At 46.5% G+C, this 27,196-nt stretch overlaps 1 protein-coding gene across 2 annotated transcripts; it reads right to left on the bottom strand.

Moving 5' to 3' along the window:
• Nucleotides 1-784: 784 nt before the first annotated feature.
• On the bottom strand, nucleotides 785-26,393 carry GNB5 (G protein subunit beta 5). 2 transcript variants are annotated; one of them, XM_040706299.1, is made up of 12 exons: nucleotides 26,253-26,393; nucleotides 21,740-21,851; nucleotides 18,335-18,471; nucleotides 16,634-16,675; nucleotides 15,914-15,990; nucleotides 14,317-14,449; nucleotides 10,493-10,636; nucleotides 7,297-7,388; nucleotides 7,125-7,173; nucleotides 4,523-4,619; nucleotides 3,438-3,604; nucleotides 785-2,784 (listed from the first exon to the last, which is right to left on the bottom strand). In XM_040706299.1, the coding sequence occupies exons 1-12, from the start codon at nucleotides 26,376-26,378 to the stop codon at nucleotides 2,773-2,775; spliced, it is 1,188 nt and encodes a 395-aa protein (XP_040562233.1). In that variant the 5' UTR covers nucleotides 26,379-26,393; the 3' UTR covers nucleotides 785-2,772. The 2 variants fall into 2 exon arrangements, with proteins under 2 accessions (XP_040562233.1, NP_001280171.1); NM_001293242.4 differs by lacking the exon at nucleotides 26,253-26,393 and having other exon boundaries at nucleotides 21,740-21,861.
• Between the last annotated feature and the right edge of the window lie 803 nt (nucleotides 26,394-27,196).

Genomic DNA, 27,196 nt, shown 5'->3' with positions numbered 1-27,196 from the left:
TCACAGCTGGAGGCAGCGCCTCAACCGCGAGAGCCCCGGGCCTCCTCTGCCTTCTCCATGCGGGGACAGCCGTGCAGGACCCGGCGCCGGCACCCGGTGTGGGCACTGTCACTGGGATAGGTGCTTCGGCACTTCCCCAGCTCTTCCGAGGAAAGGAAATGAAGCAACGTGCCTAAGTTAAGGTGCTGCTTTTTTTTTTTCCCCCACGTCTAAGCTGAGCGCTTCCACCAGCAGCCTGCACGCTGACTGCTAAACCTGCACGGAGTGCAGAGGACAGCTGATCCCAGCACGACTCTGCTCCGCTGCCAGAGCTGAGAGCTTCGCTGCTGCATCTCAGCGCGGCCTGCACGCAGGATTTACCCCAGCAGGGACAGCCAGGCCCCCAGCAGCACGTCTGTGCCCTGTGCTCACTGTGTCACGCTGCAATGTGAGGACGGTCCCGGGCTCTTGCAAAACACATACTCTGCATTTTCCAGCGCATTCTTGTGTCATTTCTGGAAAGAAAACATCACATGTCAGCTATGAGCCTTCTAAGCAGGAAAACACAACCTGAATCCCAGCCTTCTGGAGGCAGGAGGCGCTCAGAGGGAGGCTCGAGTGTCTCCGAGGGCTGCTCTTGCAGTGGGTATCAGTGGAAGGTATTGCAGAAGCAATTTTCCGGTACATATTGCCCTAGATTTCTGCAGGACAAATGACCTAAGAAGCTGTATGGTGCAACAAGTAGATGCCAAAAACCAGAAGCAATCATTACCATTACAAGCACTTAACACAGAAGAACATGCTCTCAATATGCAAAATACAATTTATTGTATTTAGGCCATCCATAAGTATCAACACAATGCAGTATGTTTGAAACAAATATCTTACCAATAAATACTATCTAAACATTAATATCTTTTGATCAAATGTGTACAGTGTATTGACTCAATATTGCACAGTGAGCTCTATATGACATTACGATTTCTGTAGTGCATTTGGTACAGGGATTGTTTGCCACAAGTATTCCAAAGCATCAGGGCTGCCTTTTCCAAGCAAAAACAACTGAAATCTCGTGAGGGACTGAAGGCTGATACACATATCAGTGTCCTAATTTAACTGGTCATGGATTCATTGTTTTCATGAATGAGGAAACTTTGTTTCTATTACAATTTTTATATACTTTTTAAACAGAGTGAGTATATTATCAGATTTCTGTGCACGGCCAGTGATTTGTTTCATCTTGTTCCAATCTGAACACCAACCCTACTTAGATCTGTTCAGGATGTGTCTCACCACTTGCTCCTTCAGGCCAGGCTGTGCCAGCCCCCAGCAGCTCTCCAGCACTTCTCTCCTTGAACACCCAACTCACGTTGGACTCAGCACCCATTCATACACCCTGTAGTCTCAACTGCTCTCAGTGCGTGAATGCAGATTCATTTTTTAAATAGTTCTATGCTCAACTATACCTCAGCTTCATCTGAATAAATCTTAATTGTACAGCGTCAGCTGCACGTGAGGGTAGTCCCACCAGTTAGTACCACATCCCTGTATACCTGCAGAGCCAGATACTGCGAGCAACGTGGCCAGCTATGGTGCTTCTTTGAAGTCCAGCTGCTCCTCGATTAGTGGCTTGCACAGGCAGGACTTGGCTCACAGCAGGCCCTGGCAGCTCGCTGCCACCCATTCTCACACCCAGCTACGACTGCACTGCCTCACTCCAGTAGGAGAGCTGTTCAAGTAGGGGCTGTACAGTTTGGCTTCTAAGATTTGGCCCGTACTGGCATGAACTCGTGCTGCTCTGACGCTACACAAGGATCTCACAATGGGAGCATGCTGCCTTAATGCACATTTAAGGCTACAATACTCTGCCACAGTGGTGTGAACCGCTCAAAATGCAAATAAGAATTGTGATCGTAGAATAACTGTGACTGACTTGGAAAAGACCTGACCATCAGTGTAATGGTGCTAGAGCTTAGCGTGTAGTATCCCTCAGTGCTTAGCATGTAGTATCCTTTAAGTAAAGAAAATTCACTCACCAAGTGATACAATTAAAGATTTCTAAGAAACTACTGGTTAAATACTACCTCATGATTATGTAAATCATGTTTATATTCCTCATCTTTGCATTTATCATTTTGTATATATTTAGATTCTTTATATTCAGGTAACAGACAGGAAATACTTATTTCAATCTAAAAAGACAGTAGGAAAAAGCAGGGATTTAAAGGATTCTCTTCTGTACAAAAAATACATTTTTATGACAACAACTGGTACCTTCCCAACAGGGCCTCTGCTTACTACCATGGTTCAGTCAGCCACAATGACATCACAAAGCATCAGAGTTGCTTTTCTTCCCACTCTTCAACACCAAAATTCAATGCACCACTATGGAATGTTTCCAAAACCCGATGCTACAACCTGATAAAATCAGGAATCTTTTTTTTTTTGCTCTAAAAAGCAACTCAAATCATGCAAATAAATACATAATGTGCACTGAAATACTCATTTCTATGATACAGATGACTTCAGAGAAAAGTCCATTTATAATTAACGAAACTAGTTGTAATAAAATATGATACTTTCAAAACAGAATCAGAACTATTAACTTTTACCACGAGTTCATGTTTGCTATGTGTTCGAGCAGATTATGTTCTACCTAGTTGTGTTGATCTGTGGGTTCAGTGTCACTCCTTCGCAGAGTAGTGAATATCTGATTTTCAGGGAGCCTTCTTTATGCTGTTTTTGCAGTCCAGGTCATTGGTGTTCATTTGATTCTGCACGCAGGATCTCATGTTAAGCCCAGATCTGCAGAAAGAGAGTTGAACAATCATTTATGACACTGACTGTTCTATCAAATACTGAATTAAAATTTGCCAAGGCAGTCAGATTAGTGGTACAGGGTACCAGCAGCAATGATACCATTTAATTAAGAAGCAACTTGGCTTTCCTTGGCTTCAATAGCTCTGTGAGCCCTGTGTGGCAATTTTTCCATTTGAATTTTCAGTTCACAATTTACACTGCAGGATTTTATATCTTTGTTAGTTGTCATAGAATCATTTGAGTTGGAAGGGACCTTTAAAGGCCATCCGGTCCAACTCCCCTGCACTGAACAGGGACACCTACAGCTCCATCAGGAGCTCAGAGCCCCTCCAGCCTGACCTGGGGTATCTCCAGGAATGGAGCACCCACCCCTCTCTGGGCAACATGTACCAATGCCTCACTGCCTTTACTGTAAAAACTTCTTCCTTGTACTCAATCTGCATCTCCTGTCTTTTAGTTGGAAGCCATTTTCCCTTATCCTATCACAGCATATCCTGCTAAAGAGTCTGTCCCTTTCTTTCTTATAGCCCCCTTCAGATAATGAAAGGAGCCTGGAGAGTCAATTTTCCTGTCCTAACCCCCTGCCCCTGCCCCTTCCTATTAAAACAAACCAACCAGCCAGGTGCCCCAGTGCTTACTCGCAGAGTGTGGTCCCAGGACCCTGAGCAGAACGCCGTCCCATCGGGAGACACCCGCAGGGTGCTGACACGGTTCTCATGTCCAAACAGAATAGATACACGGGATCCTTTCAGCACATCCCAGACATTTATGGTGTAATCGTTATAACCTGCAAACAGCAGACGACCTACAAAGAGAATTAGATTTCAAAAAATAAATTCTTAAGTGGGCAACACATCATTACTGCAGCAAGGGGAAGCAAGCAGCAGCCCAGCTTTCCCATGCTGACACACACACACTGCCACACTGTAATCCCTACTAAATACTAAAATAATTAGAAAATTAATTAGTTGAAAATATAGTTAAAATTAAGATCAATTATATAGAGTCTGCTTAGCCGTTAGAGATGGGGTATCAGCCCAAATGACAGCTGACTGAAGAGCATTTCAGTAGATAACAAAGGCCAACATCACTTTGCTCAGACTTTGCATGAGGAGTTGAATACAAATGGTTGAACAACGAGTGGACAAACTGGTGATTCTTTGTCCCCAGTGGGACCAGCTGTGGTGCCCACGACCTGCACAGAGCCATCTACATCTGTCAGTGTGCTGGGTGCAGGGCAGCTCACCCCGTGCTCAGCCCTGCAGGAGCCCCCTGGAGCAGGGCTGGGAGGAGGCAGAGAAGACTCAAGCACACATCTCTGGATCTGCGGCAAAAAACGGTAATGGCTCTGCCTTCATGCTCTTTTAACATACTTTGCATTTCTATTAATCATTTATTATCCTTTAATAAACTATTTATGTAAGTGTGCGTTATAGTCAAGTTACATTTCATGTTTCCTTTGAAGCATTTTTAATAATTATTGTGAAATTCCAGCCCAGCCGTAGTTAATGGCAAAATATTTTCTGCTTTCAGCATGACCAGGAAAATACTTTTCATTGCTACAAAGTCAACTAGGTGACATAAAGAGTAATTTTCATTTACAGAGAAACATTTTGGTATTTAGTATTGGTTTTCAAATGCTTTGTTAAGTTAAACTGACAACATTTGCCAGTCTGCCACCATCCCAACACCAATATGACCAACTCCCAAGTTCAGTTCTCACCACTGAGAGAGAAATCCACACTGGATGCTCCAAAAATGATGCTCTCCTTGGAATAAATTGCTACTTCTCTGTCTGCACGAAGGTCGTATAAACGGCACTAACATCAAAACAAACACAACATATGTGTCACAGGAAAGACTGGAGTCAATGGCCACTACTTTTCATTGAAAAAATGTGATTGGGAAGGCCTGCAGCCTAGCAGGTATCACAGAAAATGGCTGCTTGGCTTCTTTCCTTCTGTTATTTCTGCCCACTACATCTGGGACTCCTCTGGAAGCTAATGGGGATCTGAACAAAAAACCAGGCAGCTTTGTATAAATTGAGTGCAGAGCTTGCTTGTCCAAACCTCTTCTGTACATCTTCTTCCTGTTCTGCTATAGAGAGCAGTTTGGTTTTGGACCATGGATACCTCCTGGAATTTCTCCCACTCCCAGCCTACTCTCTTGCTTCCCCACTGTGGTTTGCTGTGTTAGGGTATCCTGCTGCCTACTTACTGGCTGTTGGCACACTCTCTAAGATGAACATTTCAGCCATAACAGGAGCTTCAGAGAGACAGAACTAAATCCCCAGTCAGCTTTGTTAACACTGCCCACATGGTATGGTGCTAAGGCCAGTCCCTTGGCACGGGGGGAGCCTCAGTGCTGCTCTGTGCCGTGAGACGGGACTGCAAGCAGCCTCTGGCTGAACGTGAGGTCTGTCTGCTTGAAGAACCTACATGAAAATAATTTAGATGAGATAATACATTTTTCATACAGATCTTTGTTTTTCATTTCTTATGGAAAATCCCCACTCACTCTAAAACCCTTATCATCTCCCAGCACACTTTGGCTTGCTTCACATGGAAAGAATGCATAGACAGACCAGATTTCATTGCCATTCAGAATAGCAATCTGTTAGCCCTGAAATCACAGAGCACTTTTCAAACATTTGAACTGAAAACCTTCCTTAATATGTTAAGCTTAAGCAAACCCTGGCCAGCTGGATTTCTTAATATTAAGACTTGTGAAGAACAGCTGATGAGCAGCCTGCACATAAAGGAGGGGCTGTGCCATTGGCGGGGCTGTGCAAAGCTGCAAGGTATGAAATGTCCATGTTTCCGTGAATGAATAATTCTACCAGGCTGTCCTGATAGGGAGTGAGGGCCACCTCAGGTGAGAGCGCTGCTGTGTGAGCACACTTTTATGGTTTCCCTCCATGCAGTCAGAATTACACGTTCCTCGAAATCCCTAAGTATACAGTCAGGTCAGAGATACCCATCAGCACAGCAGCCTGTAACAGGAAAACACCAACCTCCTGGCTTAAACAATGACACGGGTGGAAACTACCAAAACTTCTGTCAAAAGCACAAAGATGGCATTTCCCACTCTCACATCAAGTCAAAATAATTAGTAAGCACAAGGAGCCAAGCTTGTGGTACTGCCCATCAAAAGAAAGCTCTCTAAATGGAATTTAACAACGGACCATTTCTTCTTCTCACACTCTCAGCATCTCAAATGTTCACAGTGCCACAACCAAAAGTGCAGAGATGCACTGGGCTCACCATACAGCTAGAGGTATTCATTTATAATAGAAGTTTTTAAAACCTAAAAAGCAGCGCACACGTCCAGGGAAGAAAATGGGAATGGTTCTGTTGTGTTCAGCCAGTTTTGGAGCAGACTCAAAACATGCTTCTAGGCCAAAGTACCTCAGAAAGGTTCTTCACCCTCATGCACCTCGGTGTGATGTTTGACAAAGCAGAAGGGTGTCAGGCGCCTCCCAAAGGTCTGCTCTCCTGTTGCATTTACTGCCATCTTGGCTGCTGCAGGGCTGCAAGCAGAGCCTTGGAGACCCACCAGCTGCAGCAAGACCCCAGCCATGCACATCCACACCAGGGCCAACGGGCACCAGGAGGTAAGTGGCATTTTGCAAGCAACATGCAACGTGCTGACTAACATCACCAGTCAATACATACTGTGTCCTATTAGCAGCTTACTCATAGACAGATAAGATTCAGGAAGGGCTATTGTATCACTAGGATGTCCTGGATGTAGTGACTCATTGCAGTGAGTCAGGTTAGCAGGGAGGAGATGGACATGGGGGCCAGCCTGCCCTCTGCCCTCAGCTGCTGAGGTCAACTGGCTGCACCTGCACAGACCCACGCCAAACCCATGGCCCCTCTACTTGCTGTGACATGCAAGTTTGTATGCCCTTGCATTATGCTGCTGTTTCTGATGCTTCTGGGATGCTTCTGGGATGCTTCTGATGAGCTGCAGGATTTATCTGGTTCTTTCTACATTGATTGTGGCTAACTATATGAAGCCAAATCTCTTCTAGTAAGACAGCTAATTTTGATCATGAAACTTCAAAACATAGAAAATCTGAAATTAAGATTTGGGCAGTACCTTATGTAGAAAACTTTGCAATAGTGACCTACAAAGCACTACTAGATCTTTTTATATACAATATTTAATGTTTTTATATTATAGCATTATTGCTTCCATAACTTTGGTGTTACAGGCCCAGTGTAGCCACTGGCTTATTTCTGTGAATATGAACTAGGCTTTTAGAACAACCTGACCTGGGAGGCAACAGAACTCTGAATTATGCTGCTGAATCAACATACCGTGGCATCATCTGAACCAGAGGCAAAAGCATCTCCACTGGGGTAATATCTGTGCATGAGTGAAAAAAAGACGCAGAACACATTACGTTATTTGGATGAGATCAGTCTTCAAAAATAGAAGCAGTGCATGGCTCAGCACCACAAGTGTGTCCTCTCCCACAAACACACTGACCTGACGCTGTTGATGTCTGAATCGTGGGTTTCGAATGACTGGATGCACTGACCAGACCGCATGTCCCACACCATGGCTTTCTTGTCACATCCCTAACAAGACAAAAGAAACTCACTACAGGTGTACAGATAGTGACATTCACCCCTTGTGTATCCAGTACATGTGTTCAAACCCAGCTACATTGACAGGGCTCTGAATGTCACAGCTCCAAGGGGAATTAACCAGCAAAGCAGCCCCAGAACCTGCCACACTGGTACCCCAGAACCTGATGCAGCTGCAGTGAGGAGGGCAGTGTGCCAGGAGGGCCGGAACCTCAGCGGGTGCTGCAGAGCAGCATGGGGACAGTGCTGCTGTGGGGCACAGTGAGGTCAGAGGGAGAGGGGCCCTTGTGCAGACAGGGCAGGGTGTGTTCACACTGACCAGCACTCAGTGCCCTGCTCTGCTCATGCTGCCACTGCCTCTGTAGTTTCCCTGCAGTGCGAGCTGCACGACTGACTCGTTCCCTTACCCCTTCACATGCTCAACATAAATATTAATACCCAGCATTAAAAGTTTTATGATAAACGCTTTTCATACACTGAAACTGAAAATGAAATAAATGTCTCTTGCCAAACCGGAGTTATATCCTGCCACAGCTTGCAGCACCTATGTGCTCAATGGGAGGGCTGGATGAGAAGAGAAGCACAACAGCATTTCAGCTCATCATCAAGCTCTAAGCCACCCAGGCTGTGCTTTGAAAGGACTGTTTAACACTGAGGTGCTTGGCACCTGTGAAGTCCTCGGTGACGGACCCTCTCATACCTGCAGGAGCATGTGGCTGGTCCTGCTCTCAGCTGCAGTGTTTCACTGCTGTCACAATAGCAGCAGCAGGAAAAAGAGCATAGACTTTTCTTTTAAGAGTGGTGGGAGGTTTTAATAAACACTACCCTGCTGGAGGAAGGCAGAAGTTAGGCTCTGCTCTGGGGGTGGCTCAGCCTCTCCAAAAGGGTCCCTGTTGCCTCCATGCTGTATGGGAAGCACAGAGCAGCCCAGGCAGCTGCTGCTCCTGCTGTGCTGGTGCATGCTGCTCAGCAGACTGTGCCACGCATTATTTACTTTTAAGCAAATGTAATTGCTGGTTAAATTAACTCTCTTCACAATTCAAGCGTCTCTTTATTTTTTGAAACTCTCCTGTAAAATGAAATCCCATCTTTTTACTAATGGTGTTATTATTTAAGTTATTCATTATTTAAATGTTCCTTCATACCAACTTGCAGTTTCTGTGTAGGCGAAACCACACTGCGTTCAGAACATTTTGGATTCAGCACATTTCCCTTGGAAGCTCTGCCACAGACCTAGCCCAGCCCTTCGCATTGCTCCCATGTGCACCATTCTTACTGACCTCTCTGGGAGTCTGGGGCCAAGACCAAGCTGACAAGCTGCTGTTTTGACTACTAAGGTTTCAAGGAGAAACCAGCAAGCACCTGTGGAGAGATGGCCCCATGAGTGCTACCCACCTCGCTCCAAAGAGCAACGCTCCAAGGGCTCAGAGCACAACAGCCTGGGGCTCAGCCCTGAGCTCACCCAGCTCTATAAGTCATGCTGTGATTTTTAGTGGTTATATATAACAGCTCCCATTCTACGTGCTGTTGCATTTACATCGCTTATTCCAGCTCAAGATTGCTGTATTGCAGAGCCCTGTTATTCAGGGAGACTCTATACATCACTGTACATTCAGGTCACACCACTTTGGTTATGCCAGCATCAACTCAATGTAAGACAGACCTTCACTAAAGTGGTGTTTTGCATTTGATGAGTTAAGTGAGTCTCTGTGAGCACAGACATGCCCAAGCTGCTACACTGACAAAGTATGACATATTCTCTTAGCAGTACCATAGCTGCTTGTGATTCTTTGCCCTATAATAAGCTGAGCTGTTCCCAGGGAGAATGAATCTGTCCTTTCTGGGAAGTGAGCTCGGTGGCAGGAAAGCCCGGGAGGAGTAAATGCACTCGGATGGAATTAGCTTTCAGTCACGCTTCAGAGCAGCTGTGCTAACAGCAGGCAAAGCGGGCCAATGTGGTAGGCTTTGCTCCTGGTGGGCCCGCCAAATTTGATAAAAAGAGCTGTAACTGAAGAGGTCCAGGTTTATCGTGAAGGGACAGGACTGTGACTCTGTGCACAACAAATGGAATCCTCTGATTGACACACAGTACCCTCCGGCACGAGGGCCATTTCCACCAGCAAGCACGGGACATGTTGTGCCATCACTGGTTAGACAAAGTAACCAGGTACCATCAGCAGTCACTGGTAGCAAGGGCTCATCTCCCAGCTCCTAATAGCTCCTACCTCCACACCCGGCTTCTGAGGTGGGAAGGACCAGTATTCCCTCAAAAAGGAGCTAAGACCCACCCCATTCACCTCTGTGCCTTGTTGTGCCTTACTGTGTAGCCATGGCTCAGCTGCCTGGGGCAGTGCACCTTCAGCAGCAGGACACCATTGGGAAGGTGCCCTGATGCTTCCCCAGAACCAGTGCTGTGGCCACAGTGAGGTTTGTGTGCTCCTCAGGGCATGGGGAGCAGCGGACAGCATGTGGCTGACGAAGGGTCTTTGAATGCCTCTGGTACCAGTGGAAAGCACAGGGGGCTAAGCAACAGCTGCAGATGTGGCCACACCTTATCTCTCTGCACTGACTTGTACGAGGGTCCAGCCAGCGCCCAAGCTACTCCTTGGCTGCTGGGGAGTGGTTGAGCAACACAGCGGCATGTGCGTTATTTACAGCCCTGCGTCGGTGCCCCGAGCAGCCACTGGCACACCCTGCCTGGCTCCAGAGAGCTGGGCACGACAGAGCCAAAAGCAGAAGGGTGTCTGCTGTGGCGGGCTCACACCTCTGTCTGCAGAATGAGCCTGCAGCTCCAGTTCTGAGCCCATTCCTTCCTGGGAGAGGTGTTGTTTTGATCTCGGGCTCAGTTGCTTTGGTGTGGGATGGAATCTGCTAAGTAAGCATAACCGCGGTCACACTGGGAGGGTGGGTTTGACCCCACAGTCAGAAGTTTAATTTACTCCAGATTAAGACATCTGCTTGCAATGAGAGGATTGCAATGGTGCTCCCACTACATACTCCAACGCTACTTCAATAAGATCACAAGCCTCCTGTTCTGCTGCCTTTTCCCTCCCACCTTCCTTAACTTGATATGATGATAGGAAGCTCCTGCTTACCCCGGAGACAAATGTATTTCCAGTTTCTGAAGGAGCCAGATCCAGGCACAGGACATCAGCACCATGCCCGTGGAAGCTTTGCAGAAGCTGCCCGCTCTCAACATCCCACAGAGCACAGGTCCCATCTCCACTTGCTGTCAGGATCTACGGAACACAGCAAGGAAAGTCACAACACAAAAATCAACAGACAATCAAGCTTACAAAGAAACTACTGGCATCCTATCTGTACGCCAAGGACAGCTTTAACTTCAAGAAATATTATACAATAAATCAAAGCCATAAAAACAATCCTATTCTAAGCTGAGTTTGTGTTTTTAACTTTTATGGAAAGAAGTTTGAGTGGACAGAAAAGGAGAACTGACACAGCTATAACTACATAGTGTTTCAGTAATGATCAGTTTTGTGTAGTTGGGTTTGAAGAACAGATGTCATCAGAGATCTGCTGATATTTCCAAATCCTCCAAAGGGGTGGTAGAACCAGACTGGTATTTTTGTCTGCCCCTGTATTTAACTCTACTTTAGGCTGCTGGAATTCAAACTGCTTTAAGAACTGTTGGGGTTATGCCTGTTGTGGTTTACCTGCTTAACTCACGAAGTCTTTTTCTGCTTGAAATTGCCAGATTCAAACCAATGAATTGGGCTTAAGACATGGATATTCTGAAAGGAAAGCAAGCCTGTCTAGACAGTTGTTTGACAAGCCCATCACCTCCCACTTGTCCAAAACCATTTATGTGTGAAAAGGCTTGAACAGATCTTGACCAAACAGAGCTCACAGCTTCCCTCATCTGCTATGAGCATGTGATCAGCTCTTGTGATTGTGGCTAAAGCCTGATGATGTTCAATTGTTTAGAATTTCCCCTTGGCACCCAAAGCTGTTATGTAATCACAGATTTTATAGGTCTCTGCGCACAGCGATGGAACAGACTAGGGTGACCACAGAACAACTCTGCATGTCCTATAGTTCTGTGACCTTAGGAAGCCTTCTGCAAAGATTATTCTCATGTTCAGTGGGGAAACTTGAGGATCCCAGCAGGTCATTAGAGATTAAAAAGAAAATACTCCTTAACAAGAAAATGATCATACGATCATGAAACCATTCACAGAGTTGCATAAAAGTTAAACACTGATCACGTTTGACAGGTGCTCCAAAAACTCCTCCCAAAAACAGAAGTCTGCAACGCTGCAGAACAGCCCATGCCAAAGCCTCTTGCAGAGTCACAGTGATATTCTGGGATGTTAATAGTAGAAGAAAGCCCTGAATTGTCTTTCTGCCCTGTTTTTGAGCCTAGCTTAATAAAATTCTCTATTTTGAGCACGGTTCGCACTAGGATGGAGAGTGAAGGTACTGAGTGAGGAATGAGAACTTCCAGCTCTGAGCATTTGCTCTTGTAATAACACGTGAGAAAGAAATTGTCTGATGGAAATAGGAATAGCTAAGGACAAAAGGTAGAGCTCTGTTGGCAGTCCAGAGCTCCAGCTAATGCTGGAGTTGAACTCAGTGATCGCTATGGGTCCCTTCTGGCACCATAAAGCAGTGCAGTACATGGCAGGGACAGTGGGGCCATGCCGGGGCTCACCATGAGTGCAGGTGCTGGGGTAGGAGCAGCAAGAAGGGCCACTCTGCCTTCCCCACAGTCACATCCTGCTCCTTAGCTCTGTCACACTGGCACTATGGCTGCCTGCCCCATGAACAACACTCGAGATCCCAACTAACTCTTGCTATTAATACACACAGAGCATCATCACGTGGGGAACATTATCGCACTGCAGAGCTGCAGATACCTAATTTAGGAAGTGAGGCTCCCAGGCGCTCTGTGTTGGGGAAGCTCTCTCTGGCAGGGCTGATCTGTGGGGCCCAGGCTGACTTGTGCAGGTTGCCCAGCTGGCAGCTCAGTGCTCCTCTTGGCCTTGGATGGCAACATGATGAAGAACAAAGATGGCACCTCCTCTTTCAGCACCTGTGCAGCCTGAGATTGGCTTTCATCAGTGATGAGCTACCTCTCACCAGGTGCCATGGACACACGAGTTTCTAAGCTCCTTTCCTGACATTCATTCTGAAAACTGAGTGTAGGTTTGAGAGAGCAGCTGAGGCAGTGCAGCAGCACTTGCAGCTCTGGTGGCGGGTGCTGACTGCTATGGAGCTCTGCACTTGGGGAGCTGTGCCCTGCCCGAGGGCTGCTCCAGGACAGGTGATATGGCAAGTCCTCCAGTGACACTGCCAGGAGAGCAGAGCTGCACAGTGTGACTGTTGCACAGTGCACCCTTGAAACTACTGCATGATTTTAATCCTTAGGCCATTACCTAAAGGGAGAAAAGAGAAGCAATGTGGGGTTCTCTGGGATGCCCTATATAACAGTGTTCTAACAGAAGCTTAGCCAAACCATTTGCTTGTATTTGTTTAAACAGTAACATACAATGCTATAAACAATCACTTAAAAGCACATGCCTATCAATCACAAGAATATCTCTTCAGAAAAATCTCAGAATCACTGAATATAAAATATCTTAATCCATTGTGGTGCACTCTATCAGTGCAGTTTGCTGTATTTAACAAGGAGGAAAAAAACCCTAATTTTTCCTTCTATTTTTATTATGAAAAATACAAAACTTTTTTTCCTTCCATAGGATTTATAAAATGACACACATAGATATGGACAAGTAAACAGATGACTGATTTTGTATCTCATCATAGCCATTCCATGTCATTTAGACTCTCCTCCAATTACGCAGTGCTCCTGCACAGTGAGGTCAGGGCTGAGCAAGCCTGAGCCTGGTACCTCCACCACTTGTTTCCATGACAATCAGCCTGAATTAGCACCTCAGAGTCATTACAGAAGGGCTGGCAAATAACAACATACTTTTGGGCATCTCATGTCTTGAAATAGAAGCAATCAGAGCTGGTATTTCCTTCAGAAGAGCTCTAAATATCTGCAAGAAGGGAACAAGGTATTCCCTTTCCAGCAGCTCTGCTGACACAGAACATGATTTAAATGCTCCCTTCTGCTTTCTTTTCTTTCTTCTTTTTTTCTTCCTGAGTGCACTGAATAGAATTTCAATACAAATTTGAAAACCAGGGTGGGCAGGGAGATTACCCTGTCTCCCTTCATAGTCTTTTGTGTTTCTGGAGAAAGGGGTGTGATATTCACTACAGGAGGAGACTAGTCTGCTCCCAGATGATCTGCATTTTGTCCCTAGCTTTGCCATGAAGTCCCACTGTGACCCTGAGCAATCACTGCTCTTTGTGCTCAGCCCCCCACCAGTGAGACAAGGACAACATCACCGCTTTCCCTCAAGAGAACACATCATGGCTCTCTGTGGCTCTCTGTGGAGCCATCCTTGAGCTCAAATATGTCACTTGATATGAATAAAAAATACTAAGAATTAAAGCAAAGTTGGGTGGATATCCCTAACAAAGCAGGCAACAATGCACACTCCACCAGCTGGCAAAGCAAACACCCAGCCTAGTTGAAATGGTTGTTGGGTTTTTTTCCAACTATTTACATTAGTTCAAGCTCCTAAAAGCACAAGGCAGTACAGAGCCAGCAAGCAGAGAACACACAGGGTACCAGCAAACATTCTCTGCAGAAGACACAGGCTTTTGCAGGGCACAGGCAGAACAGCCCGGCCATGGGCTGTTAGAGGCTGTCACAGAAGCTTTTGCAGCAGGCTCATTGCCCCCGAGTGTCCCAGCAGCCCTGCATGGGGCAGGACATGGCTCTGGTTGCTGAATGCCCCTTGTGCAGGGAAGGTTACTGCATCGCATACAAGTGTGGCTCATGTTAGGCTTTGCTGGACAGTGGGCAGAGGGCAGGGGATGCATTTACCTGCATGTCAGAGTTAGTGAAGCTGCAGGCAGACAAGTAGTTTGTGTGCATTGCAACCGATTTCTTCTTTGCAGCCATATTTTCATTTTTGTCAAATGTCAGAGGGTACACAGAACACTTGTTGTCCAGGCCACTGGAGAGAGTAATAATAGCAAATAACAGAGAGAACTGGTTAAAACTGCAACAACAAAAGGCAAGTGGTGATAAGAAGGAAACCACCTGTCAGTGCTGTGCTACCAAATCCTCACAAGCGCCGACTTCCCTGTATTGTGCTGGCCTGGACCTCACGTGCAGGGAAGCCCAGCTGCCTCACCAGCCTGGCTACGTTACAGCACATCAACAGCTGAGGCTCACTATTTTTTACCCTCATCCAGTTTATAAATGGCACTGAATTAAACCTTACAAAAGTACGAGCTAGAAGGTGACACAGTCACTTCAGGGTTAATTTTTCCTATTCGGTCAGAGTGCCATTCTTCTGCTATGTGTCATTGTGAGTATTAGCATTTAAAACGTCATTATTTATGTACATTAATAAATTTGATATAACTCCTATGGAACAGACAGCATAACAAATAGTGGATGTGAAGATTGGAAGAATCTGGAAAAAAAACCACCAGAAATACCTACCCCTGCAGCTGGTGTGTCCCTCCTGGACAGTCACACCAGTCAAGCTGTGTCTCCCAGGCCAGCTGTGCCCACCTTGACGCCCTTCTAAAGCTGTGGCAGCTCAGCAATGCCTTGGTCCTGGATCCCCAGGACTCCAGCAGGTGCTTGCTTTGTGCCTTGTATTAACTGCACAGCACTTAACCAATGCCACAATAGAAATACAGAACTAGGTAGTGCAATGCAGTTATGTCCCCCCCGTCTCTCTTACAACAGCTTCCCTATTATTTTTCAAGTTATAGTAAAAGTCATATAATTTCTGGACTCCACCTCCACAGACACTTATGGAGTCTTTTTCCCACATTTGTGAGCAGCACAGTAAAGCCTCCCTTTGTTTCTTCCTCTCGCCCCAAGCTTACTTTGTCTGTCTGATCCACTCAGTCCCTTTTTAAAAGATCTTTTGCCAACTTCTTCTCTCTTTGTTTTCTCTCCTGTAAAAACTCAATTTTTCCAAACCTGAGCCCTCAGAAAAGTTGAAGATAATTATCAAGGACAGGGTCACTTTCCCCCACTCCATCTCGGCAAGATCTATTCATGTGCTGATAATCCTTATTGGCCAACCTTTCTCTCTACCTCTTAGAAGAAAGAGCAAAGAAAGAATAGGGTTAAAACCACTCTCCCTTAGAAGATATATCCAATGCACATAATCAAATTGGAACAGAGAACTTGCATGCATGCAGAATTCCTAACCCATGATATAAATGCTGAAAGAGGATTATTTACCATGCTTATACAACAGATGTTATTGCACTGAAGTCAGTGGAGACAAAATGGATGAGCCGTTATGGGACTAGAAACAGAGGCACTGAATATAATCCTCCCATCCACAATCAAGGCACGCAAGCTTCTAACTGTTGGCATCTTGTGAAGGCACCAGGAGATCCCTGCAAATCAAGCCTCTCTGCATAAGTAGCTGGGGAAACTGGAAACTTACCCACAAGCAATGGCACATCCAGAAGGGGCATATGCACATGCCATCACCCAGGTACACGGCATCGTCACAGCGTGTTCCTGAAACACAGTAGCTCTTTAAGACTTAGACATCAGTACTTCCCTAACCCAGCAAAGCAGCAGAAGGACAGCTACTCCATATCTGACTATTTCCACCTTATTCACAAGCCCCTGACTGAACACAGAGCATGTTTTATTGACAGCCACTTGGTGCTGTAAATGTCCTCACTGTGGTACATATGCTAGTGAGTTAGAAACAAGCTGTATTTTCACAGCTGTCTGAAGAAAAGAGAGCCCTGACAGGGCTTGGAGGACCAGTATCATCATATCACAGTGAACACCATGGCTAAGAATCCCTGGTGATCACACATGGCACCTTGCACAGCTGTTACCCAGGGAAGACTTCCACTTAACTAGCCTGGCTTTTCCTACAGCCTGGAGGCATCCCATCAGTGACAGGACTGGATTGGTACCTGCTGCAGATCATGACAAATAACAATGCCCTGATAGGGACCTTGCTCAGAGACAGGTGAAGGGAGATGGTTTGTGTGGGCTCCTTGCTCTGAGGTGCTGATGGAGGCTTGCAGGCTATTCCATCATCCTGCTGTTACTTGTGCCACCTGTTTGCCCTTCAGACCTTCACTGTATCCCACTGTTGTTTGCCCCATCCACAGAAATCAGACCTTTGCTGACTTTCACCTACCTTGTTGGTAGTGAACGAATCCCACACGATCACCTTCCCATCCTAAATGAAAACACACAGAGAGAGGTACAGCTGTGAGCTTACTTCCCAAATTTGGGGGAAATTCTGCTGCTCATTTCTATCCCCCAGTCTGTTACTTCAAGACATTTTTGTCACCATCTTAACATTACAATGGTTGCAGTGAAGCACCAAGGAGATGCTTCTCACTAGTGCTAGTTATTTCTTTAACAAAAAGAAAATTGTATTTCCTTCTGAGATTACTGATGTTGGATTAAAGACTAATCTCTATTTAAAAGGGCTTTCTCAAGCATGTTTATGAGAACTCCTTTTGTCTCCAGAACACAGCTGGAACAGAACCACCTCAAGAAGCCATTGCTATGAAGCATTCACTTGCCTCCTTTCAGCCACAATGTGTTTTCCCCAGCCTGCAATCACCATCTGCAAAACCAGACACTTTTCCCATGTAAAACCTGTTGGTATCTCAGTACAAGGCCTTACTTAGAGGCCTTGAGGTGAGGTGACCTGTATTACAAGTCATTTTCCCAGCTGGCAACATGCACAGAATCATTAATGGACACTGCAGTGTTTATTCATCTTCCTTTCCAGTCTTTTTCTATTTTCCTCTTTACTTCTTGCTACACTTCAATTATCCACTGCTACGATCAGCTAAATAGCAATCATAACAACACTCCACTGAGAGTAACTCAACCACTTTGTGTATGCCAGCAACAATCACGCCAGTTACTTTGCCTTAAGTGCATCATATTGGTTATCCTCCCCATTTCGTGAAACTGAAATGTTTATTGGTAAACAGGAATTGTTGCTATATCTGGACTCATTTCAGTTCTTAGAAATGGAGGCAAAATGCATTACAACTTTGCTGTTTAGCTTTCTGATTTACACAGTGGCATTTTAACCACTAAAAAAACCCGTCACGTTAATTATGTAAACTGGGATTCTCTTTGCTGGAATCACCGTGAATGGTAAAAAACTCACAGTAACTGAAGGTGGCTTGCAATGCAGATTGCCTATTTTTATCCCTCTGGTGAGACCCCTGACAGATTTCATATAGGTCAATGAACAGCTGTGTGATGCAGTGAGCTCACTCACTGCCATACTGGGCACATAATGAACCAGGGGATCTAGAAAGTAATTATCTCATTACCTCCTACAGCTCATGAACTGGTCGTGAGCAGGTGGTAGGACAGTTTCTCAAAATGCCCAAGTAAATGCAGTAGCTTTGGCAGATTGTTTGAGGCTTCTAAGGGCACACCAATCATACAGACTGTGGCAGAAATGTTTGCACACAGAAATCTCTAGAAGCATTAATATTGCTTTCCTTCCTTTTTCCTGATTGTTTTATGTTAACACTGAAATCATTACTGACCATTAACTCTGTAAAGACCAGGGCAATAAAAGTATGCGTTTGCCTCAGATGAATTCTTTCTATTTTCTTTTGCAGTAGGGAATACAGGGGAAAACTGCATATGACTGCAGAAGAAACATTTAGGGTATTAGCATGTAGTTATGCTCAGATTTGTGCTGTCTGAACAAATATGCTGCAATGTAAGGCTTTAAGGGCATACTGAAAACATGTACATTGTGCAAAGGTACCATCTGAAAAGAGCAGCACACAGTACAGCTAGAAGATCTGTACAGTGGCCAACACTGCCTTTGAAAAACACCCGCCCAGTGGCATACCTGGGAAGAGCTCACAATTCTTCTTTTGTCTTTGCACCAGTCCATACACAGAACTTTATTTCCGTGGCCCTTCAGGGTCCTCCTGGTCTTCATCACAAACTGGCCCAGTGCCTCCACACGCTCTGCCACCTGATGAACTGCAAACAGCTGATGGTTAGGGAACCTTACATTCAAGTTCAGCCACAGAAAACCTTTGCGTTCGTGAGTAATGTCACTTGGAGGAATTAATTCAAGAAACATGAGCCTATATGCAGCCCAACAAAGTCTGCCTCAGAACTGGCAGGTGATAAAACCAAGGTGGGAGGTGTATGAATATATCCACCAAATAAAGATACAGATGAACTCACTCATGGATTGAATTCCAGGGCTGCAGCAGCTGAAGCACTTGCACGCTATCATTCCCAAGTATAACTGGAAAATCAATTACTCACCCCCTTTCCTCCCTCTCACTGACTGAAGGAAACCCACAGTCTGACTGTGGCTTGAAAGAGCATCCCCAGCCTAACACATACCCTGAGGTGCTCAGCAGAACTGAAGATCACTGCTGTGTTTCGGAGGAACAAATCATACAAAGAAGGGGATAAGCATCAAATCTCTGAAGTTTTCATTGTAAAACGCTTGTTCTGGGTGTGAGACTCAGTGTGATAGAGGTACCAGCTGCCAGAGACTTCTTGCCATGCCATCCCCACTGGTAGCCAAGGGAGCCCTGAGGGCCAAGACACAGCTCCAACTGAGCAGGGAAATGAAGGTGATCAGAGGGGCAGAACACCTCTCCTGTGAAGAAACATTGAGGGTGTTGGGCTTGGAGAAGGCTCCAGGGAGACCTCATTGCGGCCTTCCTCTACTTGAAGGGAGCCTAGAAGCAGGAGGGAGACTGACTTTTTACAGGGGAAGACAGTGACAGGAAAAGGGGAAATTACTTTAAACTAAAAGAGGGGAGATTCAGGCTAGATGTTAGGCAGAAATTCTTCACTGAAAGGGTGGTGAGGCCTGGGCACAGGCTGCCCAGAGCTGTGGGTGCCCTATCCCTGGAGGTGCTTGAGGCCGGGCTAGGTAGACTCTGGGCAGCCTGGTTTGGTGGGTGGCAACACGGCAAGAGGGTTCTAACTGGATGGGTTTTAATGCCCCTTCCAACCTAGGCTATTCTATGATAATAGGATCCAGTGCTATCTCATGTCATGTCTGTCCATGATGAAACATAACACAGCTGCTGCTAGCTAAGGGGACAATGCCTGACTCAAATCTTTAGAAATAAATGCAGAAGCTCACATGCTTTAATGAGCTGGCAGATGAAATGTCAAGCTTTTCAGAGCGTTGCTAGAGGCTGAGCTCCATGCCCTCCCTGTGGGACAGGTGACTGCTCTAGAGCAACGCTGCTGCTTCACCCTTTGTTGCTTTTCTAGAGCAGCTGCAGGCGTCCTTCACTTTGAGATCAATCCCTGGCACAGGGTCAGGGGAGAAATTTCTATCTAAGGCAGAGGCTGGTTTCAAGTAGTTTAGCTTTTCAAGAGTTGTCTTTCAAAGCCACCAGCCCTGCGGGCCGTGCCAGAGCAACGCTCTGTCTGAAATCTCCGCTTGCCCAGCCTCCCCCAGCCCGGGGTCAAGTGCTGCCCACCATCCCTGACCATCTGACCCTGCTGTTCCCAATGAGAGGTCAGAAAGAAGTTTCTGACGAAGTATCCTATAGGCTTACTCAGGAAAAGGTACATTTCCCCCCTACTTTTGCCCACCGAAACCCACTCAGTGATCCAATCAGAAGGCACGAACACACAGGACAGGAGGCTATTATGGCAGCTGGAAAGACTCTTGTGTCCAGAACATATCTGAAAAAACAAACCTTTCACAGACAATAGCAAAGCGTTTCCATTATGTCAACACAACTGAGACTCAGTGGAATTGTCTGGTTTGGCTTTTACGTTCTGTGAGGACGCTTATCTGCAGCCACAGCCATAACAGCGCTGTACCCGCCTAGCACAGGTTTCAGAGTCAGATAATTATTTTGAAGCGTTCTCTGACATTGTTTCAGGATTGCTGAAAATTGTGCACTCAGACAAATAGATCGGCTGCAGCCAGTAATTAGCTCGAGCGGTTTTACAAAGGTCCAGATAAAACATGCTATTTTTATAGAGCATATGGTTTGGCCCAACAGGAAGCGGGGATTTGATGCAGATACCACGGGGTCTTTGATCCTTTCTGTGCTGGAAGTCCCAGTGGTATCTCTGGCCTTAAAAAGTTACACGAACGGGACAAACTGTTTTATTTATACCCCAAATTTTAAGCGACAGAACCGAATCCCTAAATCTGTAACACTGTGGCCCAAATGCACGTTTGGTATTTCCTCTTTCTGTCCACATTTCTGAGAGCTGCTGCTCCAAACCCACTGAACAAATAAGGGCAGTACCAGTTCAGCCAGCTGTTTGTTTTGGGAACCACAGAGGGAAGGTCACGATCAGAGGAAAAAATGCAAAAGATACTATTTTAGATATAAAAAAAAGAGGGAGAGAGAGAGAGAGAGATGCTTTATTCTGTAACTTATAGCCTCTGCACAAATCGCTCTTGGGAATAACTGAAATGCAAAAATCTCTGATACAGAATTGACTGTGAGGAAGCACTGTTCTACATGAGCATAAGGAGATGGAAACCACACCATGGCCAAGCAAGCAGCACCTTCCAGTGTAAGTTACAGATTTTACGTATGAGAAAAGAGGTAAATATCCTACAACTACAGTACCATGTCCTGTTACAGCATCACTCCAACCATGGGTAAAACTGCTTTCCTGAGCAAAGGTGGATTTAAGTGTATGCTAAAGGGGTCTGTCAAAGAGAGGCCCCACTGCTACTGATACGGCGGTGGTACTGTATGGATGTGATGATTTATGGTAATGTTTCTGTAACGAGGCCATTCCCCTTTGCTTAAGGATTCCTATTGACGGGGTGTAAATTATGACCATCTAATTCAGACCAGAAAACGCTCTGTTTACTGCAGACCAAAAAATAAAAACTAAGTCCCTTCTAATCCTCCCACAGCTGATATCCAGCAATTCTTTGGGAAATAACGCTCCTTTACAAGCTCCTGGGTGAAATCCCGGCCTCACTGAAGCCCGTCCCCACCAACTTCCCCGGGGCCGCCTTTAATCTTTGTTCCCGTCCCTAAGATGCGCGCCGTAACGCCGCGAGCAGAGCTCCGGGCCCTGCGCTGCGGAATCCCGAGGCCTCCCCCCGCCGCCCCCGGCCCGCCCCGCGCGGGGCCCGGCGGGCACGGAGCCGTCCGTCACGGCGCCCCCCGGCAACATCCCCGGGCCCGGCCGCGCCTCTCCTCCCGGGGCGGCCCGCGCCCTTCCGCCCGCCGCTGCCCGGCCCGACCAGGCCGCGCTCCCCGCCGCCCCGCCGCCCGGCCCCGCTCACGCTCCACGTCGTGCAGCTTGGCCCGCTCCTCCTCCAGCTTGCCCTTCAGGCTCTCCGCCTCGTTCTTCAGCGAAGCCAACGTCTCGTTCTCGTGCAGCCCCTCGGTTGCCATCTTTGCAAAGGAAGCGGCGAGAGACAGATGAGAGGGAGGGAGGAGGAGTTTGTTGCCTGGCTCTCAGGGATGCTCGGAGGCTCCTGCTGCCTCAGCAACGCGCCGGGGCCGGCCCCCCCCCCCGCACGCTGCCGTCCCGCAGCACGGCGGTCCCCTACTGCAGGTGCAGCCGGGCACCCAGCCCTGCCCGCGGCCACGGGGCTTCACTAGCTCAGGAATGGATGCCGGTGGGGTTTTGCTATGTGCCCGAACGCATTTGTACCGCTACTTTGCACGCGCTGTGAGGGAAGGATGTAATCTTCCTAGACTTCAGCAAAGCCTTTGACTCTGTCTCCCACGGCATTCTCGTGGAGGAATCCCCTACAGAGGGACCTGGTTAGCCGGGCTGAGGCTAACTGCATGCACTTCGGCACGACTAAGGGCTGGGTCCTGCATTTTGGTCACAGCAACCCCATGCTCCGCTGCAGGCTTGGGACAGAGTGGCTGAAAGCTGCGTGGAGGAAAAGGATGTGGGGGTGTTAGCAGACTGTGGTGGAACATGGGCCAGCAGTGTGCCCAGGTGGCCAAGAAGGCCAACAGCATCCTGGCTTGTGTCAGAGATTGCACAGGCAGTGAGGCCGCACCTCGAGTGCTGTGTTCAGTTTGGGCCCCTCTCTGCAAGAAAGACATTGAGGCCCTGGAGTGTGTCCAGAGAAGGGTAACAAAGTTGTGAAGGGTCTGGAGCACAGGTGTTATGGGGAGAGGATGAGGGAACTGGGATGGGTCAGTCTGGAGGAAAGGAGGCACAGGGAAACCTCATCGCTCTCTGCAACTGCCTGAAAGGAGGTTGTGGTGAGGTGGGGGTCAGGCTCTGCTCCCAGGTAGCAGCAATCGGACAAGAGGGAATGGCTTCAAGTTGTGCCAGGGGAGGTTCCAGATGGATATTAGGGACAATTTCTTCTCAGAAAGAGTGGCTGGGCACTGGAACAGGCTGCCCAGGGAGGATGGACGTGGTCTCAAGCAGTCACAGCCATGGGCTGGTGGTTGGACTAAGTGATCCTATTGGTCTTTCCAATCCTAATGCTTCCATGACTCTAAGAAGGAAAAAAAGTCATTTTGTTCACCTCAGTGCCGGAGTGCACAGACAGTTTGTCTGGGTTAGCACAGCCCGCTCAGCTCCATCGCTCCCTCACAGCCCTAGGGGTGCAGGTGACTACTGGAATGGCTCCTGGATCCATTGGGCAGATGGAGCGGTGTGAACCTTTCCTCCTACTGTGCTCTGAGTACCTCCGTTTTGTGACTTTTTTCCTTCCTTAAATCATCCCCCTGTTTACCCAGCACACAGATGGGCAAATTTGGGTCTGGGGTCTTCCCAGCCCTCAAAAGGGACCAGTTTCCAAATGTCCAAAGGGGACAAAGAAGCCCCCAGCTTGTTCTTAGTGTGAGCGTGGGGCACAGCTCCGTGCCCCAGCAGCCTCTGCTCACAGGCCTGTGGGGAGCATGTGCTCTGGGCACGCGGCAGCTGTAACATTTCCAGAGAAAGGACTTTGCCAAGCGGCCTTGCAACTCTCTGTTCCCTGGGAATTCCTTGAAAACGTCCTCTTCTTTCAGCAATTGTCCTTGATCTACAAGGAGTAACTTTGCTCATTTTGACTCCCATTGTCTCCCTTTCACCAGAACACAGACAATCCAATGGCTATTGTTCAACCTGGAGAAGTTCCAAGATTGGAAAGGGAGATAATAAAGTAAGGGTTTGCAGCTGTTGTTTGGACTTGGGGCACATCCTGGACACAGCACTGGGCTCGGAGAAAATGAGTCTTTTCCCACACTGGCTTAGCAGCAGTGCCACTGCCCAACTGGGATGCACAGGCAGAGCTGCTGAGCTTCCCACTGTCACCGTGGAGGTTGAATTCAGGCCTAGATCTGGTCTTGTGCTCCAACTGTTTTACAGGAGTTGGATTTCACAGCTGGAGAATCAAACAGTGAACATATTTCCTGTCTTTGGGAACTAAACATTCAGGCTGAGACTTGATACTATTCCTGAGATAACAGGGATGAGGAGGGAAGTCTCTACTGAGTAGAGAGAGCTGTTCCATCAGTAGGAACACTGGAGAAAGTGAAAGGTGTAACTGTGTCACAGATTGTTGCCTATCTCAGAAGGTAGGCATTTATAAATAACTAAAAATTAAAAAAAAAAATCACTCAATAATTCACCAGCTGATCTTTTTTTAAAATGTAAGCTAATTTTCTGGTACTTTTTTGGGAAGACTAAAACAGCAAACACACTGAATTTCTATCGATTAGCACCAATCTCCACAGTGTGCAAAACCCCAGAGGGAGAAGATGCTCTAGCACCAATAGCACCTAATAGAAGTAGGATGATCTCAACGCTGGGAATCCTAACTGTTATCCCTATGCATATAGTGGTTTTGGGGAAATCAGAAAGACTAACTGATGAAAATGCATGTATGCAGCTGAGTCCACTCAGCATCTGAAATTAAGAGATGCAGTGCAAATGAGAAGCTACAAAAGGCTCGGCCTGTTGCACACCACATTATGCACACCCATGCACAAACACCTGCACAAGCATGGCAAGGACACACTGTGCATTGTGATATACACCAAAGGATACCCACAGCTCTGAAAAACCAGTTTGAAAACAGGATGCTGCTTTCCTAGCTGTAAGTATTTCAGCATTGATGCAAAGAGCTGTTTGTTATTTTTTATTATTATTATTTTTAATTTTTATAAAATAAATATGGAATCATAGAATCACAAGGTTGGAAAGGACCTACAAGATCATGTAGTCCAACCATCCTCCCATTACCCTTGCTACCACAAGCCAGTAAACCATATCTCGTAGCTTTGTAGGAGCAAGCTAAAGGTAGATCTACAAGAAAGGCTGGGATCCTATTGCAGTGCTGATACGGTGCCTAACAGGCTGTTAGGGACTGAGGCAATTCCTCCTGAAGTCTCGGTCTGCTTCCACTTAGCAGCTGTTTCTAGTGGTAGCAGTCTAACTTCCACACTGCAAATAATAAGGAGAAAGTTGCAGGAACTGCACATAGCAAACAGCCAGTTTCCTGCTGTTCCACTGTGCACTAAACAAGTCATGCAAGAATGTACTAGATAAATGGCTATTTATAGGCTGCTGGCCAAGAAAGACCTGACCAAAGCAGCAGCTTCAAAGTCATGGGAAGAGAATAAATAGGGAAGAAACCATCTTTTGTCTTACAGTCACTACATCTAAATTTCCTCCTCAGCAGCGTGACAAATCACTGTGCTGCTTCCGTCAGTGAACTGCACACATCTGCAATCACCACATCAGTGCTCTCATCTGCCTGTCTAACTGTATTTTCTAATCACAGCTAGTTAATCCTTCTAGCATTCCTGCAGAGATCACTTCATCTGATGCTCAAATGTAACACACTGTACTGGGAGCTGTTTGGTTATGGTCATGACCAGTTCTGGGGAAGGAGAGGGGAAAGGTGTCTATAAATGCTTTTACACTATGGTTCAGGAGGGTGAAATAGTTACTCCAAGTTGGAATATCACCAGGACAAAAAATCCCTAAGTTTGCCAAAGCACTTTTGGAGATGAGCTGTTCAGTTGCCATGTAAGTACCTGAGCTTTGTATCTCATTAAAAAAAAAAAAAAAAACAATTGTGACCACTCTGGGACAGTGTTTCCTACCAGGAGAGTAGTTTACCACCTCACCAGTAATTGCTGAAGATCAAGAAGTCTCTAACAACATCCCTTCTTCATGCAGGCATTCTGGCAGGACTTTTTGTGGTGGTACACACACACAGGGACAGAAAAGCCACTGCTGCTATGCAGCCTTTCCTCACTGTACCCTCACTGCAGCTACCTCCAGCTCCTTCAGACTCCTCACCCAAGTACTGCACACAGCATACCAGACAACAAGGTTTTAGACTGGGGTGGGTCATGCAGAGAGCACTCCAGTTCTGTCTGAGGAGAGCTGAAGCAGATCAGCTAACTCCAATCCCCTGGTCTCTGCTGAGTCAGCTTGCTGCAATAGTGTTGTCTTTTTAAAGTTTTGGTTAAGGGCAACACTCAAGACCATAGGCTGAGCACACAGATACCTCAGAGCCCCGCTCAGAGGGGCACATAACACATGCCTAGCTAAGGAATGCAGTGCCCTAGGGGAAAGAATCTCATGGCTGCTTTCCAGTCAAGAATCAAAAAACACATCCTTGAACCCGGGATCACATCTGTTTCAGGCTTATGGAATAACATCAGGTGTCTGCAGAGGCGTCTACACTTGAATTAGAAGCAGCCAGCCTTCAGGCCTAGCAATGCCTGCTTCTGTCCAGAAAAATCCAACACAATGGACAATTAATACACCCAACCCCTACTTTTTGCAGTCTTTTCACATTCCAGCTGATACAATCAATAACATACCATTTCCACACATAGCGAGCAGTAGCTGAGCTGTTCTGATTTGATGTAAACAGCCCTCAGGGGCTTCTCGTTGGAGCACTTGTCACACGGACCAAACACGATCGCTAAAAAGGTCTGGTCACACATCTCTGCAGTACGAGAGAGCTGAAAGAGAGAAGAAAGAAGAGTGCGTTGCAGTGCGGTGCAAAGCTTCCTGCTGCTGCTCCAGTAGCTGATGCAGCTTAGACAGCATATAGATAGCTGGAAGCTGGATAATCTCTCTGACTAATCTTCTGAGCTTAATGAACAGTGTGCAAGGCAGTCACACGATCTGCAGATTGGAATTTTATAAAGAGAAAGCAAAATATATATTCTGTTATAACGAGCACTGATTGCACATTGCCATAATGTGCACTGTGCACACCGATTAATGACATGCATGACACGTAGATCCTTAGTTTTCATGTAACTAATGCCATTAGACGGTGACCACAAATGGCCAGCAGCTGGATTTGTGAGAAGTCTGAGCTGATCAATATTTTTCTTTCCTCAGTGCATTATTAAATAGTCAATATTATGTATTACTTTTAAAGCTGACAGATGACCTCAGATTCAGTTGGCAGCCAGATATTTCATACAATGTTCTGCTTGAGCAGAAAGTGATGATTTGGCACTCTGAACGCTGGGTCATTAAGAATCCCCTTTTTGTTCTCAAGCCAGGCATCACTGTGATCAGAGCACGATCATCAAAGGAGAATTAGAAACTCCTTGAGTCAGAAAAACAAACAATAATATCATCCTGTCAATCTTCTCCTTACTACATTTTTCCCATGGAAAGTGTATTTCCCAGTTTTTAAATGAAAGCTTTTAAAATTATTTAGATATTTATCAGTATTTAGCCAAATACACAGATAATGAGTTTATGGTTAAGAGAAGAAGCTACTAAAAAGGGAAGGAAAGTAAAT

The sequence above is a fragment of the Gallus gallus genome, chromosome 10 (assembly GCF_016699485.2).
Source record: "Gallus gallus isolate bGalGal1 chromosome 10, bGalGal1.mat.broiler.GRCg7b, whole genome shotgun sequence".
Lineage (NCBI taxonomy): Eukaryota > Metazoa > Chordata > Aves > Galliformes > Phasianidae > Gallus > Gallus gallus.
Note: the sequence above shows the minus strand (reverse complement) of the source record. Positions and strands in the feature narration are given on the sequence as shown.

What these genes read in the sequence shown, in the direction of transcription:
- GNB5 (XM_040706299.1), bottom strand. Translation starts at nt 26,378, where the DNA reads ATGTGTGACCAGACCTTTTTAGCGATCGTGTTTGGTCCGTGTGACAAG. An exon ending in GGATGTGCCATTGCTTGTGG is followed by an intron (nt 14,450 to 15,913) that starts GTAAGTTTCCAG and finishes TACTCTCTCCAG; the next exon opens with TGGCCTGGACAACAAGTGTT. An exon ending in TCACTAACTCTGACATGCAG is followed by an intron (nt 10,637 to 14,316) that starts GTAAATGCATCC and finishes TGTGTTCCGTAG; the next exon opens with ATCCTGACAGCAAGTGGAGA.